The sequence below is a fragment of the Dama dama genome, chromosome 11, assembly GCF_033118175.1.
Source record: "Dama dama isolate Ldn47 chromosome 11, ASM3311817v1, whole genome shotgun sequence".
Taxonomy (NCBI): Eukaryota; Metazoa; Chordata; class Mammalia; order Artiodactyla; family Cervidae; genus Dama; species Dama dama.
Window position 1 is genome coordinate 99,127,557 of NC_083691.1, and position 18,746 is coordinate 99,146,302.

Consider the following 18,746-nt stretch of genomic DNA (forward strand, 5'->3'; position numbering starts at 1 on the left):
GATATATGTGCACAGTTACTTTTGCAAACTTGAATAGAAAGATTGACATAACCTAAATGTTCATCTCCAGGGGACATGACTAAGTAGCTGTGTGATGGAATAGTAAGCAGCTGTTAAAAAACGAGGAAGCTCTTTATGAGATGATATTAAGTGATCTCTGAGGTATATTGTTTTATTTATTTATTTACAAAAAAAATTTTGGCTAAACCCTAAGGCATGTGGTATCTTAGTTCCCCAACCAGGGATCAAACTCAGTCTCCCTGCATTGGAAGGCAAAGTCTTAACTACTGGACTTCCAGGGAAGTCCTCTGTTTTATTAATAAAGGTTCAGAATTGTGTGTGTAATATGCTGCGTGCATGTGTGCTAAGTCATTTCAGTTGTTTCCAACTCTTTGCAACCCTATGGACTGTAGCTCACCAGCCTCCTCTGTCCATGGGATTCTCCAGGCAAGAATACTGGAGTGGGTTACCATGCCCTCCTCCAGGGATCTTCCTGACCCAGGGATCAAACCTGTGTCTCTGGCATCTGCTGCATTGGCAGGCAGGTTCTTTACCACTAACTCCACCTGGGAAGCCCATGTAATATGTTACCGTCTATATATTTTAAAAAGGAAATATATATAAACATTTATCTGTTTGCATAACAAACTATCTCTCAAAGAAAATAAAGAAACTAGTAATCTACATTGCCTCTTAGGTGATGAACAGGAGGTGGGAGGGAGAATTTTCTCTACATATCCTTTTATACCTTTGTAATATGTACCATGTTAATGTACTACTATGCAAAAATTAAATCAGAAGGTAGTTTTATTAAATCTATATAACGTAATATGATGCAGTCATTGAGAATGATGTTTCAGAAGAATATCTCACGACTTGGAAAACTGGCACATATTAGATGAGAAAGGGCAGAAAATTGAATTATGAACTACTTATACTTATCTCTTATTCTTCCTTATGATTATATGCCTACCTATATTTTCTAAATTGCAATAAAATCAGTTAGCATTTATTAAAAAGAAAAAGAAATCTGGACATCTCCTTGTCCAGATGACTTGCAAGTCAGAATCTCCAACCTACACCTTCTCCAAACGCCAGTCCCATACTTATACGGGTTTGGACAGCCATGAAATCCAGGTGGCTCAAGCTCAGCTTCCTCCACTGGCAACCCCTAAGTCTTCATCTTCTTTAGATGTCAGTCAGTTAATAACAATTACTAGACAAATGAAATCAGTCATCTTGACCCCTTGCTCTCTTGGTCCTCTCCCAGCCCCTCACCTCCTACTCACAAACTGGCCACCAAGTCCTTTGATGCTACTCCTATGATCTCATCTCTGACGGGTTTCTCCTTCCAAATTTCTGCTGCTCCTCCCTGAGGTGGGACCTCACCAGCTCTCATCAAGATCTAGTCTTTCCCTGGCTCTACTGAGGCATATTTATAACATATAGGTGGATGGGACTTTCTGCTCCCCTGAGAGTACCCAGTGAGGTAAAGACCACCCTTTCCATGTGACACTCAAGGACCTTCACGGTCTCTCCCAACTTAACCTCAGAGACTCGGGCCTGACACTCTTCTATCACTGCTGTTGCTCTCGGGTTATCACCCTGAGCAGCCCACATACTTTTACACCTCTGTTCCTTCTGCCCAGGATACCAGCAATCTCCTCTGTTTAAAAAAACTCCTTATCTTCCTTTGAGACACAGCTAAAGCACGCCCTTCTCAGTGGATGCTTGCCTGGTCTTCTTTCCATCTTGTACAGCAGAATTCATCACTGTGCTCCCATTCGATCCGTAGCCTAGGCAACCCCACTCCCTGTAAAGTATCGGAATTCACTGTACATGCTAGTACACCCGCCAACATGTAAGCTCCCCTAGAGCAGGACATTATTCATCTTTGCAGCCTCACACCTTGGCACCAGACAAGGAGCATAAACAAAGCACAGTAAACTGCCTTTGAGTAGAAAATACAGTGAAATTGATAGGAAAATCATCCCAAATAAAAGTTCACTTTATATACAATTTCTTGGCCACAAATCTAATGCTGCAGTAAAATCTGGTTGCTTTAGGATTTAAGCCCTGGACTGTTTGACACAGGATATTTTACAATATTTGCCTAGCAGTCTTCACATGCAGACACTTCACAATGAAGGAAACAAGTTGATACTAATTCACTTCAGCGGTTAATTTACATTGTACTGGCCTGCACATCCGTATATTTATTTAATGCCCAGAGCATTAGTCTTTCATTCACAAAGCTCAAAAGAAGATGAACAGACTCCACTAAAACTTTTCAAATATTTTCCAGTCAGGCTAAACAAAACAAAGAACATTTCACCAGAAAGGCATGCTTTTGTTTAAATGATTACTAAGTTAAAATTAGGGGTAAAACCAAGGACATTGTGCAGTGACATGTTTAGATTCAGTGTCCCCAAAGGAAAAAAATCAAAAAGATTTCCTTGCTCTTAGTTTATAATAAAATATAAACCAGTCTTCCATGGAAGGCAGACATTTCCTTTCATGGGGTTGGTCTCCAGGCCTATGGGAGTGCCTCAAATTAACCAGACAACACTCAGTATCACATAAATTTTCCTCAGTGTTGTAGTAGACAAAGGAATTTCTCAATGTGGATGTGTGTTTTACCTCACTTCTGGGTCCCTAAGTTAAGCAAGCATCTGTCAACAGCTTTTTGGTGGCAGTGAAAAAGGTCTCCCAATTCTCACTCTCAGCTTTCACTTTCAGGGGATTAGTGAGTCTGTCTTTGTTCCCAACTTTGATAAGTACCTGATCAGGTCTCCCATCTGTCAAAAGGTAGATTACTTGTGTTTCCTCATCAGCAAAAGCAATTTGCAGGGCACTCAGGGTGTTTGTGGAACTTCCAATCTACAGAAAAGAGAGAGACACATACCAAGTGTATACTTCAATCTCAAAAAAAGATCTCACAAACAAGTGTTATTTATTCTCTGCCTCCAAAAAGAAAAGAAGGTATTTGTGAAATAAAAGATAAATTTAAATTATACTGAGATAATAATTTCAGCCCAGGAATTCCAAGAAGTCGAATCCTTAGACGTATCATAAAAGCATCTATGGAGATAGTCCTAGGAGAGCTAGAAGCTGGGACAATGGATTTCCTGTCCTGATGATAGAGCTCTTAATTCAATTTTATCTTTGTGTGTTTCTGTGGGAGGCACCAACTCAGTTACTGTTCATTCAGCTGTCAGCACATGCAGCCTGAATACACCCGGGTGAGGACCATGTTTGTTTTCAACCAGGATTGATTCATGACACCCAATATTCAGCAAATACAAGTGTGGTGTCATGAGCAATCGGGAGGTACAGGAAGCTGTAAAACTGTAAAATTCCTGCAGCTCTGTCCAGGGATGGAGAGAACTGTCACTCCATAATAAAAAAGAGCCAGACAAACAGCAAGTATGTGACTTTTGTTATTCATGAGAGGGCTCAGATCACAGGGCAACCAACTGGCCCCAAATCTGGGGAGAGGTGGGCATCTGGAGAGTCAGGGGAGATGCAAGCCCTGGCTCCTGGGGCGGGATGCAGCCAGACACTGAAGGAGAGCTGGGTTGGGGTGGCTGGTGAACCGGCAGAAGCTGTGGGTATATATTGGCAAGAGACCACAATATGGGGGCATCAGTGCTCTTTTGTTTCTTTTTAAAATTGTATTTATTCAATATTTAACCAATGTTGTTTGTTTACCCCCACCCAGCTGTGTGGGGTCTTTGCTGCTGCACGCCGGGTTTCTCTAGCTGCAGTGAGTTCTCACTGTGGTAGCTCCTCCTGGGTGCACAGGCTCTGGGGTGAATGGGCTTCGGGAGTCATCGGGCATGGGCTTAGCTGCCCCGTGGCATGTGGGATCTTCCTGGACCAGGCGTCGAACTGGTATCTCCTGCATTGCAAAGCAGATTCTTCACCAGGGGAATGCCAGGGAAGCCTGCCATCAGTGCTCTCTTGAAGACTGTTTCACCACAAACCCCACAGGGTAGTCACAGGATAGACTGAGAGAGCCTAGAGAAAATTTCCTTCATCAGGCAGAACTGTGGGAGAGATTCAGTGACACAGGAACATCCACAGAGACCCTGTTCTCTCTCTCCCCGCAAAACAGAAGCTTTTGTGTGTGTGTTTGAGGAAAAGGGCAGTAACGAACATACTCACCCTCAGGGTGCTGGTCAAAACCCAAGAAGGCTGGGGAGTGGAAGAGGAAACAACGAAGTCCCTACACCTGCGGAAGGAGCAGGGCTACGTTCTGGGCTCAGAGATACTGACAAAGCCACACCCTTGGGACTCCTGGACACCAGGCCCGACTAACACTGAGGCTCATTCAGAAAACACCCATCCCTGTTTCTCCCCTGGAAACAGCAACTAACAAGCAACCTGCAAGAGAAAAGTTCTCTCTGAAGCCCAGTGTGAAGGGAAAAATCAAAAGCTGAGGGTGGAGCAGACAACCTTCTGGTACATCATCTCTCACCCTAACACAAAGCATCACTACAATAATGTGAGGGGTATGGTGCAAACAGACCAACCTCAAACCCAGTCCAACTCTTAATTAGATTAATTTAACCCACCCCACAAAAGAAAGGCACGCTCTTTTCCAGGCATAAAAAATATTTATCTCAGTCTCTATATACTGCATATGATGTCCAGCTCTTAACAAAAAATTTGTTGTTCATTGTTCAGTTGCTAAGTCATGTCTGATCCTGCAATCCCATGTACTGAAGCACTCTAGGCTTCCCTGTCCTTTACTATCTCCTGGAGTTTCCTCAAACGCTGTCCATTGAGTCAAGGATGCCATCCAACCATCTCTGTCACCCACTTCTCCTGCCTTCAATCTTTCCCAGTATCAGGGTCTTTTCCAATGAGTTGGCTCTTCATATCACCTGGCCAATGTATTCAGCTTCAGCAAAAAATAAGCATATCAAATAGAACATACAACATACTATCAAGAGACAAAAGTACTCATCAGAAACAAACTCAGATGTGACACAGATGCTGAAACCATCTGACAGAAAATTTAAAATAACTGTGATTCAAACATTAAAACTTCTAATGGCAAAGGTGAACAACATTCAAGGCCAGATGGGTAATTTCAGCAGAGATGGAAACCTTAAGAAATAGCAGAATGGAAATGCTAGTAATAAAAAACACAGTAAGGGGACTTCCCTGGTGGTCTAGTGGTTAAGAATCCACCTTGCAATGCAGGGAATGCAAGTTTGATTCCTGGTTGAGGAACAAGATCCCACATGGCACGGAGCAGCTGAGCCCCTGAGGCACAACTATTGAGCCAGCGTGTTCCACAGCCCAGACATCACAATTAGAGTCTGTGTACTGCAACCAAAGGTCTTGATGCAATGAAGACTGCATTCATGCATGCATTCATGATGCAATGAAGATCCTGTGTGCTGCAATAAGACCTGACACAGCCCAATAAATAAAAATAAATAAATTTAAAAATAAACAAACAAAAAATGGAAGAGGAATATGAAGAAATCTTCCAAAGAGTTCAAAGTGCAGTTGTCTCTATATATCAACAGGAATTGGTCCAGGACCCTTTCTCCCACAGATACCAAAATCTGCAGATGCTCAAGTCTGTTAAATAAAATGACATAGTGTTTGCACATAATGGAATCAAGATTGCCAGGAGAAATATCAATAACCTCAGATATGCAGATGACACCACACTTATGGCAGAAAGTGAAGAGGAACTAAAAAGCCTCTTGATGAAAGTGAAAGAGAAGAGTGAAAAAGTTGGCTTAAAGCTCAACATTCAGAAAACTAAGATCATGGCATCTGGTCCCATCACCTCATGGGAAATAGACGGGGAAACAGTGGAAACAGTGTTAGACTTTATTTTTTGGGGCTCCAAAATGGCTGCAGATGGTGACTGCAGCCATGAAATTAAAAGACGGCTTACTCCTTGGAAGGAAGGTTATGACCAACCTAGATAGCATATTAAAAAGCAGAGACATTACTTTGCCAACAAAGGTCCGTCTGGTCAAGACTATGGTTTTTGCAGTGGTCATGTATGGATGTGAGAGTTGGACTGTGAAGAAAGCTGAGTGCCGAAAAATTGATGCTTTTGAACTGTGGTGTTGGAGAAGACTCTTGAGAGTCCCTTGGACTGCAAGGAGATCCAACCAGTCCATCCTAAAGGAGATCAGTCCTGGGTGTTCATTGGAAGGACTGATGCTGAAGCTGAAACTCTAATTCTTCGGCCACCTCACGCGAAGAGTTGACTCATTGGAAAAGACCCTGATGCTGGTAGGGATTGGGGGCAGGAGGAGAAGGGGCCGACAGAGGATGAGCTGGCTGGATGGCATCACCGACTCAACGGGCATGAGTTTGAGTGAACTCCGGGAGTTGGTGATAGACAGGGAGGCCTGGCATGCTGCGATTCATGCGGTCGCAAAGATTTGGACACGACTGAGCGACTGGACTGAACTGAATACACAACCTCCCATTTACTTTAAATCTTCTCTCCCCAGTCCAACTCTCACATCCATACATGACCACTGCAAAAACCATAGCCTTGACCAGACGGACCTTTGTTGGCAAAGTAATGTCTCTGCTTTTTAATATGCTATCTAGGTTGGTCATAACCTTCCTTCCAAGGAGTAAGCGTCTTTTAATTTCATGGCTGCAGTCACCATCTGCAGTGATTTTAAATCTTCTCTAGATTACATATAATATCTAATACAGTTTAAATGTTATGTAAATGGTTGCCAGTATGCAGCACATTTGAGCTTTGCTTTTCGAGACTTTCTGGAATTAAAAAAAAAAATCCATCTGGGTTTGGTTGAATCCATGAATAAGGAACCTGTAGATACAGAGGAATGACTGTAAGTTCAAAATAGCCAAGGAAAGAATTAGTGAACATGAATATAGAGCAATAGAAATTATCTAAACTTAAATGCAAAGAGGAAAAAGAACAAAACAGAAAAGAGCATCAGAGAGCTGTGGAGCAAATGGTCTGATAGTGCTTAATTGGAAACAAAGCAGAAAAGGGAAAAAGACGGTAGAAAAAATATTTGAAAAAATAATGGTTGAGAATTTCCCCAAAACAATGACAGATATAACTCCATGGACCGAAGATGGTCAGATAACATCAGGTAGGATAAATAAATGACCTAACACTCTGCCAGTGTGGTAGCTAAGAAAGCCAGGTAGTGAGCTGGGACTTCCACCCCCACCAACTGTAACATGTCCTCCCTGCTCAGTGATGTCCATTCCCACTTAGCAGTGAAAAGGTGATCCTCCCCATCAGGTTTCAACAGAGTTCCAACGGGGAACCTGAATTTCAACCTGCACCTGGAAGTATGAGGCAGGGCCCACCTATTATATCCCTGACAGAGCAGTGTCAGACAGCGCCAACTAAATAGGAGGTTAGAATAATAATATCCAGAGTCTCATAAACATAAGACGAAAATGTCTAGGATTCAGCTGATAAACACTCCTTCATACCAAGAACCAGGAAGCTCTCATCCTGAAATGAAAAAGATGATAGCAACAGCAAGAAGACAGAGATGTTAGAATTATTTGATAAAGATTTTAGAGCAGCTGTGAAAAAAAAAATGCTTCAACTAGAAATGACCAACGATCTTAAAACAAACGAAAACTAAAAAAACATCAGCAAAGAAATAGAAAGTCTCATGAAAAAAATAAAAGACATGAAGGAGAACCAAATGGAACTTTTAGAACTTAAAAATACAGTAACTGAAATTTTATAAATTCTCTGACCTATGCCAGCTGACCACAGCTCGGTGACAGCACATTCAGAACACCTGGGTAGTGTCCTGAACTGACTTGGTTGATTTCTGGACCAAATCAGTCCAAAGACTAACAGTGGAATCTGGTGTTCTTGAAAATGAATTTTACACATTCAGCAAGCAAGCAAAGGTACTTCAGTGAAGGTTTTTGAAGAGAACATAATCACAGTGTAAAAAATGATCTGACATATTTTTAGCCATTTAGATGAGACTGATTCTATTCATTAGTGAGTTTTATATAAAGAGGAAACTGCTAATGTTTTTATCCAATGAGAATACATATATAACATCCTGTTATCACAAACTCTAAATTAGCAGGCTCTGAATTAAGATATTTCCTGTTACCTAGAGTCATAAAAGAAACTTCAATGGATAATCCTGGATGTTTAACAAGCTGAGAATGAATTTAATACTCTTTTCCAGCATATGGTGGCCAGTTAGGACAAAATGTTACAGACATTATTCCTTATAGAACAGATTTCCTCCTCCCATTATTTATTTAAATTACTTTATTTATTTTTGTTGTGGTGTATGGCTTGTGGCATCTTAGTTCCCTTACCAGGGATCCAGTCTAGGCCCTTGGCAGTGAAAGAACAGAGTCTTAACCACTGGACCACCAGGAAATTGCCCCTCCTCTCTTTTTAAAAAGAAAAAGTTTTAATTTATTCATTTACTTATTTTAGGCTGCCCTGTTACTGTGTATGGGCCTTCTCTAGCTGTGGAGAGTGGGGGCTATTCTTTGCTGTGGTGCATAGGCTTCTCGGAGCAGTGGCTTCTCTTGCTGTGCATCATGGACTCTAGAGCTTGGGTTTAGTAGTTGTGGCACAGGGCATCAGGTGCCCCACAGCATGTGGGATCTTCCCGCATCAAGGGTTGAACCCATGTCCCTTTGGCAGGTGGATTCTTTACCACTGGACCACCAGGGAAGTCCCCTTCCTCTCATTAAAAAATAAAAAATCCCAAAGGAACTCCAGAACATCCCAATGATTGTGCAAACCCTGCTTGTTCATACCCAGGGAGCTCCACTAATGGCCATGTGTAGCTCCTGTCAAATCTGGAACTCTAATTCAGGCAACGAATCATTTTAAAGTTATTTATGATCCATATTTGACTTTTTAAGAATAATTCTTGGTCTCAATTTTAGTATATCTTAAATATGTAGAATGCTATGTGATTCTAAAAAAAGAACTTTTAAAATGAAGGTAAGTTCAAGACAACAGAAACCTTGAGGAAAGGGAAATTCTTCCCAGTAGTCTGTGTAGATATAAAGTTCTCCAAGTAAAACAGACCTCTGAAGAAGTGATTTTACCTTTTTATTACATCCTGCTGCCCTATCTCTGTCCTGGCTTTCAGCCCTAACCACTCATATTATACTGTGTATTTCCACAAGTTCACTACTTTTGAGCAAAATCCACTATTTAACATAGCTGTAATATATCATTTGAAACAAGCATGAAGTCTCAGAAGAAATAAATATGAATTGTTTAAGTAAAAACCTATATTTTGAAATTTGTTTTCATAAAGGGGCTGAGACGAGCCGAGGGCAGTGTTGTCAATAGAAGCCTATCTAAATGTTAAACATAGACTAAAAAGATTGGATTAACACGACCTTTGTAAGTAAAACAAATGTCTGTGTGAAGCTATGGCCATCCATGGAGTTCAAAGCAGTTTCTTAAGCGTTTCTATCCTGATCTCTGTTCTTCTCCCAGACCCAGCCTCATTCTTACCTTGATGTCTCTAATCCAGGCCTGGGCCCCTTTCAGATTCTCCTCATTGATTTCAACAAGTTTTTCCTGCCAAGCACTGGCTTGAGCATCAAACTGCACAAAATTGAATTTCCTTTTATGTTTCAACTGTTCCTGTAAGGGATAATTAGTATTTAGCAATAAAAATCATTCAAGTGTGAGAAGGGATTAGGACAGGTCATTGTTTGATACATTTTAATCACTATGATATCTCTTTTCAGTTGTAGCAGCTAAAAATTACATTCAATAGAGAAAAATCTTATCTAGTACAAGAGGCATTTAAATAAAATTTACACACAGTTTGGACATTAAACCTTTACAAATGTATATATGTATGAACATATATCAGATATATGTATAAGTTTATATATATATATATATATAATATTACATTATTTTTCTTTAACACTGACATTAATGGTATACTGAATATGCACACTAAATGCAACATGCTTAAAGAAAAAAAGAAATCCAAAATAGTGTCATCACTTGGTCAACAACTTTTTTGGCAAGGCCATTATTACAGTTGCAGATTTGTTCACTTTCCTTCCATCAGTCCATATTTCTCCAGTAGAAGTTCATCAAATTAAAAATTGTGTTTTGTATTTGTCAAACACACCCTGCAATTGTTTTCTATGGTTCATACTCACTTGAACACCACCAACTCACGACAGTACCCTGACACCCATTTATAGGTGTGGAAACTAGGAGGCAGGGAGTGTTAGCAATCTGCTTCAGGTTGCACAACTCAGACGTGGCACAGGTGGAATAAGGACCAGACACTCCTGACCAACAGCCTGCCCTCCCCCCACACATCAGTTCTGGGGCCAGTATATGCAGCATCCCCCACACTCACTGGAAATTTAAAATAAACACGACCAGCTGAAGAGTACCCGGAAAATAATGAACACATGTGTACGCCACAGATTTCAGGATAGAGCAGACCTGGGACGATGGACATAGAAATTCACTTAGCAGCCTGTACATTACAGGAAGGACCCACTGACCCAAGATCTACTTGCAAAGAATGGATGACTCTCACTGGCAAAAAGGATCCTTTTTCTGAAGTGGCTTTCCTGTGGATTTCTAAGTACAAAGCTGGCCTGAGCATCTCTTATAACCACTGCAGGTCACGACTGGTGAAGATGTACTCATGATGCACAGGTGCCCAGGTGCCTGATCCCTACAGCACCATCTTACCTGTATGAGCTGGATGACCTTGCTCTTCACCAGGTCCAGTTTCCCCTTCATTGAGTGAGACGTGTCGATGAGGATGTAGACACAATCACTAGGCACTTTTCCAAAGAGGCCTCGACTCCCATCCTGTAGCCATTTAATCCTGGGCAGGAAATAGTTGAAAGTGAATGCTTAGAGCCTGTGGCACTGAGAACATCTTCCTAAGAACTTTATGATACATCTACAGAGGGAAATCAATAGGGCAGAAAAATAAATCCAATACTGGGCTCCAAAGCCAAAAAGTAAATTACTTCCTGTCATCTGATATTTTGAGGCCTTTAGCTATGACTTCATACCATTTATTCTTCTAACCCTGCTGACTGCAGTCAAGCTAGTAATGCCAGCACATTCCTGAAGCTTGAATGAAGCTTATGGACAGAATCAAGCAAACCCAGATCCCAATAATAATCAAGTGCCACGAGGTTGAGTAAGCAGGACTGCTTCTGTGGTCCACGCTCAGGGTCCCAACACAGATGTAAATGGTTTAGGAAGTTCATGGTGCAGGCAAAGTCTGGAAGAGAGGGCAGGGCAGACATAAAAATACTTGAAATTGAGTTCAGAGTTCAGCAAGCCCCAACAACTGGACTTTACAGGGCAGAACACTGAAGAGAGTGCTGCAAAGGAGAGAAAGCGGGTTGGGGGGTGATGGAAACAGAGACAGAAAAGGACAGAATGTGCTCCAGACATCTGCAGGAGGGTTCTCTAGAGATTTTGGCTAAGTTGTGATCAGGGCATGCAAGTGAAAAAACTACTGAAGTCAGAGAATAAATCGCCAAAAAAGGAGTAGCTGGGCCAATCCCTCAGAGCTTACACAGGCCTGGGAATAACTCACCTTCCAAGCAGTCAGAGTGGAAAGGCCTCCATAATGTATGCGGCATCAAGTAAAGTCCTCATAAGGGTATTGCTTTAGTAATAAGACCAAATGAAGACCAAAAGCCTCCTCGTTACAACTATGCTAACACAACTTAAAAGCAAGTCCCAGAGCAACTTAACTGCGCTCCAAGTAACTTATCTGCATCACATAACACACATTTAAAAAATATAACAAAATCCAGTTCCCAATAATGTTACATTCAAAATGTCTGGCATTCAGTAGAAAATTATCAGGCACATAGAGAAGCAGGAAAATATGATTCATAATCAAAAGAAAAACAGATCAACAGAAACAGACCTCAAAATAACATGGATGATAAAATTCTCTAAAAAGAATGCAACACAGCTATTATAAACATAACTCATATGTTCAAGAAGATAAAGTAGGAATAGAATGAGGAGAAGAATGGAAGACATTAAAAAAAAAATCCTCTGAGGAAAAATATACTGTATGCTATTAATAGTAAAATAGACACTAGCAGAAGAAAAGATCAGGGAACTTTAAGAAAGACACAGCAATAGTAAACAGTTAAAAATAAAATACAGGGAGAAAAAGGTTTAAAAAATATAACAGAGGACAAGCAACCCATGGAACAATATCAAGGAGTCTAACATACGTGTAATTAGAAACTAAAGTGGAGGGAAAGGGGATAGAAAAATATTTGGAGAAATACAACCAAACATTTCCAATTTTGATGAAAATACACCTACAGATCCAAGAAGCTCAAAGAACCCAAATAGACAGAAAAAAAAAAAGATACCAAGACACATCATAATATAATGGCTGAAATCTAGTAATAAAGAAAAAAATCTTTAAAGGAGCCAGAGACAACATAAGAATAATAGGTGATTCCTCATCATAAATTATGCAAGTCAAAAGAGAATGGAGAAAAAATTTTAAGGTACTGAGAGATGAAACTATAAAACTAGAATTCTATCCTTAGCAAAAATATCTTCCAAAAATAAAAGTAAATTCAGGAGTTTCTCAGACTAAAACAGCTGAGTAATTCATCATCAACAGATGTGTGCTGGATCTAAACAAAAAGAGTAAAGAGCAACATACATGTCAAATATGTGTATAACTATAAACTACATTTATTCTCATTTTGAGTCTATTTACAAGACGATAGATTATAACGTACTTTGGGCTGATAGCATAAGTAGAAGTTAAGTGTAGAACAACAATAGAAAACACCGATAGGGAATGGAAGTTGGAAGACTTTCATGATGTACATGAAGCAATACATTATTATTTTAAGGTGGACTGTGATAAGTTGGGGCTTCCTGGTAGCTCAGGGGTAAAGAATCTGCCTGCAATGCAGGAGCTGCAGGAGATACAGGTTCCATCCTTGGGTCGGGAAGATCCCCTGGAGGAAGGCATGGCAACCCACTCCAGTATTCTAGCCTAGAGAATCCCATGGACAGAGGAGCTATAGTCCATAGGATCACAAAGAGTTGGACATGACTGAAGCAACTTAGCAGGCATGCACAAGTGACATGTTAAAGACTTATATTGTAAATGCTAAAGTAGTCACATCACAACAAAACAAAACAAAGAGGTAGTTAATAAGTCAATAGTGGAGATAAAATGGAATCATAAAAAAATCTTCCAACAAAAGGAAGCAGAAGTTAAAAAGGGAACAAAGAACATGTGGGACAAATAGAAAACAAATAGCAAGATTTTAAGTTTAAATTCAATTGAATCGATGATCACACTAAATGCAAATGATCTTAACACTCTAACGAAAAGTCAGAGATGGTCAGATTGGATTAAAAATAATATCTCTATATATTCTACCAATGAAAGGCCTAGTTCAATACACATAGGTAAATGTAAAAGGGTAGAAAAAAGATAAATCCTACAGAAAATAATCAAAAGAAAGCCAGGGTATCTATACTGATTTTTTAGACAAAGCAAATTCCACAACAAAGAATTTTACCAAAGATAAAAAGGGACATTTCATAACAATAAGGGAGCTGATTCATCAGGAGGACATAATGACCACAAGTGTTCATGTACTGGCTAATTGAGCTTAAAATACATGAAGAAAAAACTGATAGAACAGAAAGAACTGGACAAACACAAAACTATACTTGGAGATGCCAGCACTTTTCTCTCAATCATTTATAGAACAATTAAGCAGAAACTCAGTAAGAATATGGAAGATTTGAATAATACTATCAACAAACTTGAGCTGAGATAAAGTACACTCCACCCAAAGAAAGTTTTTTCTTCATATTCTGGGCCACAAAACAGATCTCAATATAAGAACTGAAATAAAACAGTATTTCTCTGTTCACAGTGAAATTAAAAGCTATCAGAAAAATCCACAGATACTTGGGACATGAACAACACATTCCTAAATAACTCTTCGGTCGAAGAAGAAATCTAAGGGGAATTAGAAAATGTTTTGTGGTGAATGAAATGAAATACAACATATTGAAATCTGTGACAGATAGCTAAAGCAGTACTCAGGAAAATTTATAAAATTAAATGTTTATATTAGAAAGAAGAGTCAAAAGCAGTGATCTAAGCATCTATCTTTAAAAACTTAAACCCAAAGTAAAGAGAAAGGAAGGAACAATAAAGATAAGAGTAGAAATCAATGGCATAGAAAGGAGGAAACCCTACAGAGGAAAAAAAAATGAGACCAAAAACCAGTTCTTTGAAAAGACTGATAGGATGGATAATTTCTAGTCAGACTTATTAGAAAACAAAGATGATATAAATGACCGATGTCAGTTTTATGTGTATTTAAAGAAATCGAAGGCACAGTTTTAAAAATCCTTACCATGGTGACTTCCCTGATGTTTCAGTGGCTAAGACTCTGCACTCCCAATGCAGGAGACCCAGGTTTGACCCCTGGTCAGAAAACTAGATCCCATATGCTGCAAATAAAGAATTTGCATGCTGCAACTAAAGATCCTGCATCCTGCAATTAAAAGATCCTGTATGCTGAAACAAACATTGAAGATCCTGCATGCCACAATTAAGACCACAACTAAATAGATAAATAGATAGTAAAATAATAAAAAATCAAAAATCTTCGCAGAAATAAAAACTCCAGGCCCAGATAGCTTCAATGGTGAATTCTATGAACATTTAATGGGGAGATGATGCAAATTCTCTATGAAGTCTTCCAAAAAACAAAAGGGGACAGAAAACTTCCCAACAACCATGGATACTTGGTGGGAGGACAAACACCCCAGAGCTGCCAGTTGGAATGTCGTCAAAGCAGCGTCCTTTCCCCTAGATCCGAAATCCAAACCACTCTCTTCATGGAGTTGACTCCAAACCTTAAGCAGAGCAGACTCCAGGCGCAAGGATTACTTTTTCTGTGTGATCATCACCAGCTGGGTTTTGAGAAACTGGGGCTACGCAGAGCATACATGGGTAGACAGCTGTTTGCAGCTTGTGACTTTATGACAGAAAACATGGAAAGAGTGAAGAAGCTTGGACAGCAAGTGACTCCTGCAGGCTGGGGACTAGACTAAGCTTATTAGATTTAGTGTCTAGTCTAATCCAAAGGACACATTTGTAAATGGCATTATTATTCCCACTTTATAAATGAGAAAGCTGATACACACAGACACTGACTAACTTGCCCAGGGTCGCAGCAGATGGCAGGCTGGGATTAGAATCCAGCTCCATCTGACCTTAGGGACTATGCATCTAAGTGGACATGGTCTTCTTAGTCTAGAACTGTCCACTGGCATTGGGGAGGTGAAAGCATAAAGGTGGGTCACCCCATGAGCTGATGTTGAGGTCACAGCACTAGTACATGAGACTCTTAGGAGCATTACCAGATTTTAAGAACCAGCAGGGCTGAGAGGGGGTCACATGAAATTATTTACCTGATTCCTGAAATGTATATATATATTATTTCATTGTATTCAAATGTTTCACAGCATTGTAACAGTTGCTTTGAAATATAATATTCAAGAGTACAGAGGAGAGGTGTTATACAGTCTTGTATTCACCTGAGGTCCACAAAAAAATACAAGACAAAGCAGAAGCATTCCTTTGCTTCCTACAGTGATGCATAAGCAACATGATAACTACATTTTTGCTGCTTTTCAGCATCTACACTGGCATCAAGGCAGCTCAGAATCTGCATCCTAATATTCCCTTTGGTTATGAACAACCAGGCCAATAGCAAATTGTCAGATGGCAGCCCTGACTTAACAATGCTTACTGGCCATTTCTCTTGATTGAGCTTTACCAAGCACTCAAGCAAATTTTAATTTCAAGGGAGGCTGGACCACTTGTGCCCTCATGCAAGTACACCAACCTCCTCTGGATCTGGGCCAGGACTGCGTGAACTCTTTCACTGAACCACATGTACTTCTCCTTGGTGATGCAGACATGGACCAAGCTCCCATCCTTCCAGGGAGCATGGACGAATCTGCTGCAGTATTTCGCATGGACTGTCTTCTTGTTGGTCTCCTGAGGAAAAGACAGGACAGAAGCCACTAAGAAACAACTAATGGAAAGTCCCCAGAAGGCATCTCCGCCTCTGCCTTATTTAGACAGCTGCTAGCCCTCACTCCCACTGTAAGATCATTCAACAGTTGGTTCTAGCAAACATATACCACAGCCTGCTCCATACAGAGCCCTGTGCTGGATGTCGTGAATGACAGTCAGAAAGACGTGGGCAATCTCATCTGTGCCCCAAGGAATCGAACGTTTCCAGCAAGAAGACACTAAACACATACGGTGATTCACACCCACATAGAAAGTAGCAAGGCAGAGTACCAGGCACCCAGTACCTGGTCTTGGGTTGAGACAGTAATGACTGAACAAGTTCTGGCAAAGAAGAAAGAGTTCACAATGGACTGGAGGGTCAAGGAGATCCACAGGAGGTGGGCTTGAGACACTCCAAGCATCTTTCCATTGTTACTCCCAGCTCCAAATGAAGAAAAATACCCAAGAACCCCATTCCACATCTAGCACCCACTCCTGGACATACAGAACGGGTCCAAAGACAAAAGCTTCCCACAGAGAGCTTTCAGAAGGTCTGTTTCTGTCACTCATCCAACCAGCTTATAAATGCATTAAGCACTACTCCACCAGGCCCTCTTCTAGGCACCAGGACAATCCATAAATGAAGACCAAAATTCCTACCTCTGTGGAGCTCACATGACCAGGAAAAGAGCCAGATGATAAAGTAATAATCATCTAGCAGATTAGAGGATGACAAATGCTATAGAGACAAAAAAGGCCAGGAAGGAGAGCAGAGAACACCAAAGGACAGGGGAAGGGTGGGGGCAAGCTGAAACCTAGAAGGGAAAGCCTCAAAGAGAAGGTGAAACATGAGTTAAACCTGAGGGAAGAAAGCATGTGCCCATTTGAGGGTCTGAGGGCAATCTGAGGACACAGCCAGGACAAAAGCCCTGAGGGAAGCGTTTGCCAAGCAAGTCTGTAGACTTTGAGGAAGGGCAGTGTAGCTGAAATACAGCGAGCGAGGGAAAGAGCAAGATGAAGCTAGAGGAGCAGGAGGAGGAGGAGGGCCAGGAAGCAGATGCTGTAAAGCCTGCTCACTGATGGAAATGACCCTGGCTTATCCTCTGAGTGAAAAAATGAAGCATCCAAAGGTCTTAAAGTAAATTCTTAGTGACAAAAATTTTAAATTGAGATAAAATTGACATTTAACACTATAATAATTTTAGCGTACAGCATAATGATTTGATATATGATCTACTGTGAAATGATCAAGAGGGACTTTAGGAGTCAGGGAGGAAAGGAGAAGGCTCAGAGAAGGGAGGCAGAATCCAGGGGTCTAGAGACGACTGACGGGAGTGGGGAGGAAGGGCATGATGGGAGCAGTGCTGATGCTCCCAAGGCAGGCGAGAAGGGGAACCGTGTCTCCACTGCAGCACAAAGAAGGCAGGAGGAATGCGTCATCTCTCAGTCTGACCATGTGCTCCGTACTCTGAACCCCATCATGAGGCAGTTCTCAACTGTGCTTCAGGCATTTCCAAATGGAAACACATGAGACCAAAAGTTATGTGAAAACAGGTGTCCAGCACCAGAATGTCCAAATGGGGAAAGCCCAGTGTTGACAGCCCAGCAAATCTGAATTCAAACTCGGCCTCCACCTGCCACGAGATCTGAGGTAAAGTCATCTAACCTCTTGGAGGCCCTGAGACTTCATTTTCACATCTGTGATATGAGAGCACAAATATTTACCTTGTATATAAAGCAGGTGGGTGTTCCATAAATGCTTCTTTCTGACCCACAATGTTTGTGATGAAGAAAACACAGAAGGCAACATCTAGTGGGCATCTCCTAAGCGCCAGGCACAGTGCTCAGACATGTGATTTTCAAATTTAGACTTTACACCAATCCATGTTACAGATGTGGAGAGAATCAATCAGGTTAAATTATCTGTTCCACATCTCATATTTAGTAACTGGTAGAAGCAGCATTTACACCCAGGTCTTCTCCTTCAAACCCGGAATGCAGTTAGAACTTTACATGGAACAACTGACTGGTTCAAAATTGGTAAAGGAGTATGACAAGGCTGTATATTGTTATCTTGTTTATTTAACTTCCATGAAGAGTACATCATACAAAATACTAAACTAGATGAACCACAAGTTGTAATCAAGATTGCCAGGAGAAATATCAACAATCTCAAATATGCAAATGATGCTACTCTTATGGCAGAAAGTGAGAAGAGGAACTAAAGAACCTCTTAAGAAGGTGAGAGAGGAGAGTGAAAAAGTTGGCTAAAAGCTCAACATTCAAAAAACTAAGATCATGGCACCTGGTCCCATCACTTCATGGGAAATAGATGGGGAAACAGTGGAAACAGTGACAGACCTTATTTTCTTGGACTCCAAAATCACTGCAGATGGTGACTGCAGTCATGAAATTAAAAGATGCTTGCTCCTTGGAAGAAAATCTATGACCAACATAGATAGCATATTAAAAAGCAGAGACATCACTTTGCCAACAAAGGCCCTTTATAGTCAAAGCTATGGTTTTTCCAGCAGTCATGTATGGATGTGAGAGTTGGACCATAAAGAAGGCTGACTGCCGAAGAATTGATGCCTTCAAATTGTGGTGCTGGAGAAGACTCTGGAAAGTCCCTTGGACAGCAAGGAGATCAAA

The 18,746-nt window shown here is 40.8% G+C and overlaps 1 protein-coding gene across 2 annotated transcripts in view; it reads right to left on the reverse strand.

The window, feature by feature from the left end:
- VWA3B (von Willebrand factor A domain containing 3B) overlaps window positions 1-18,746 on the reverse strand; it is a 201,442-nt gene that overhangs the window by 98,432 nt on the left and 84,264 nt on the right. For both annotated transcript variants that reach the window (XM_061155967.1, XM_061155966.1), the window contains exons 10-13: window positions 15,922-16,076; window positions 10,721-10,859; window positions 9,503-9,634; window positions 2,782-2,880 (exon numbers count right to left, since the gene is read on the reverse strand). In XM_061155967.1, the coding sequence (XP_061011950.1) occupies window positions 2,782-2,880; window positions 9,503-9,634; window positions 10,721-10,859; window positions 15,922-16,076 (525 nt within the window). The remainder of the gene's footprint in view (window positions 1-2,781; window positions 2,881-9,502; window positions 9,635-10,720; window positions 10,860-15,921; window positions 16,077-18,746) is intronic.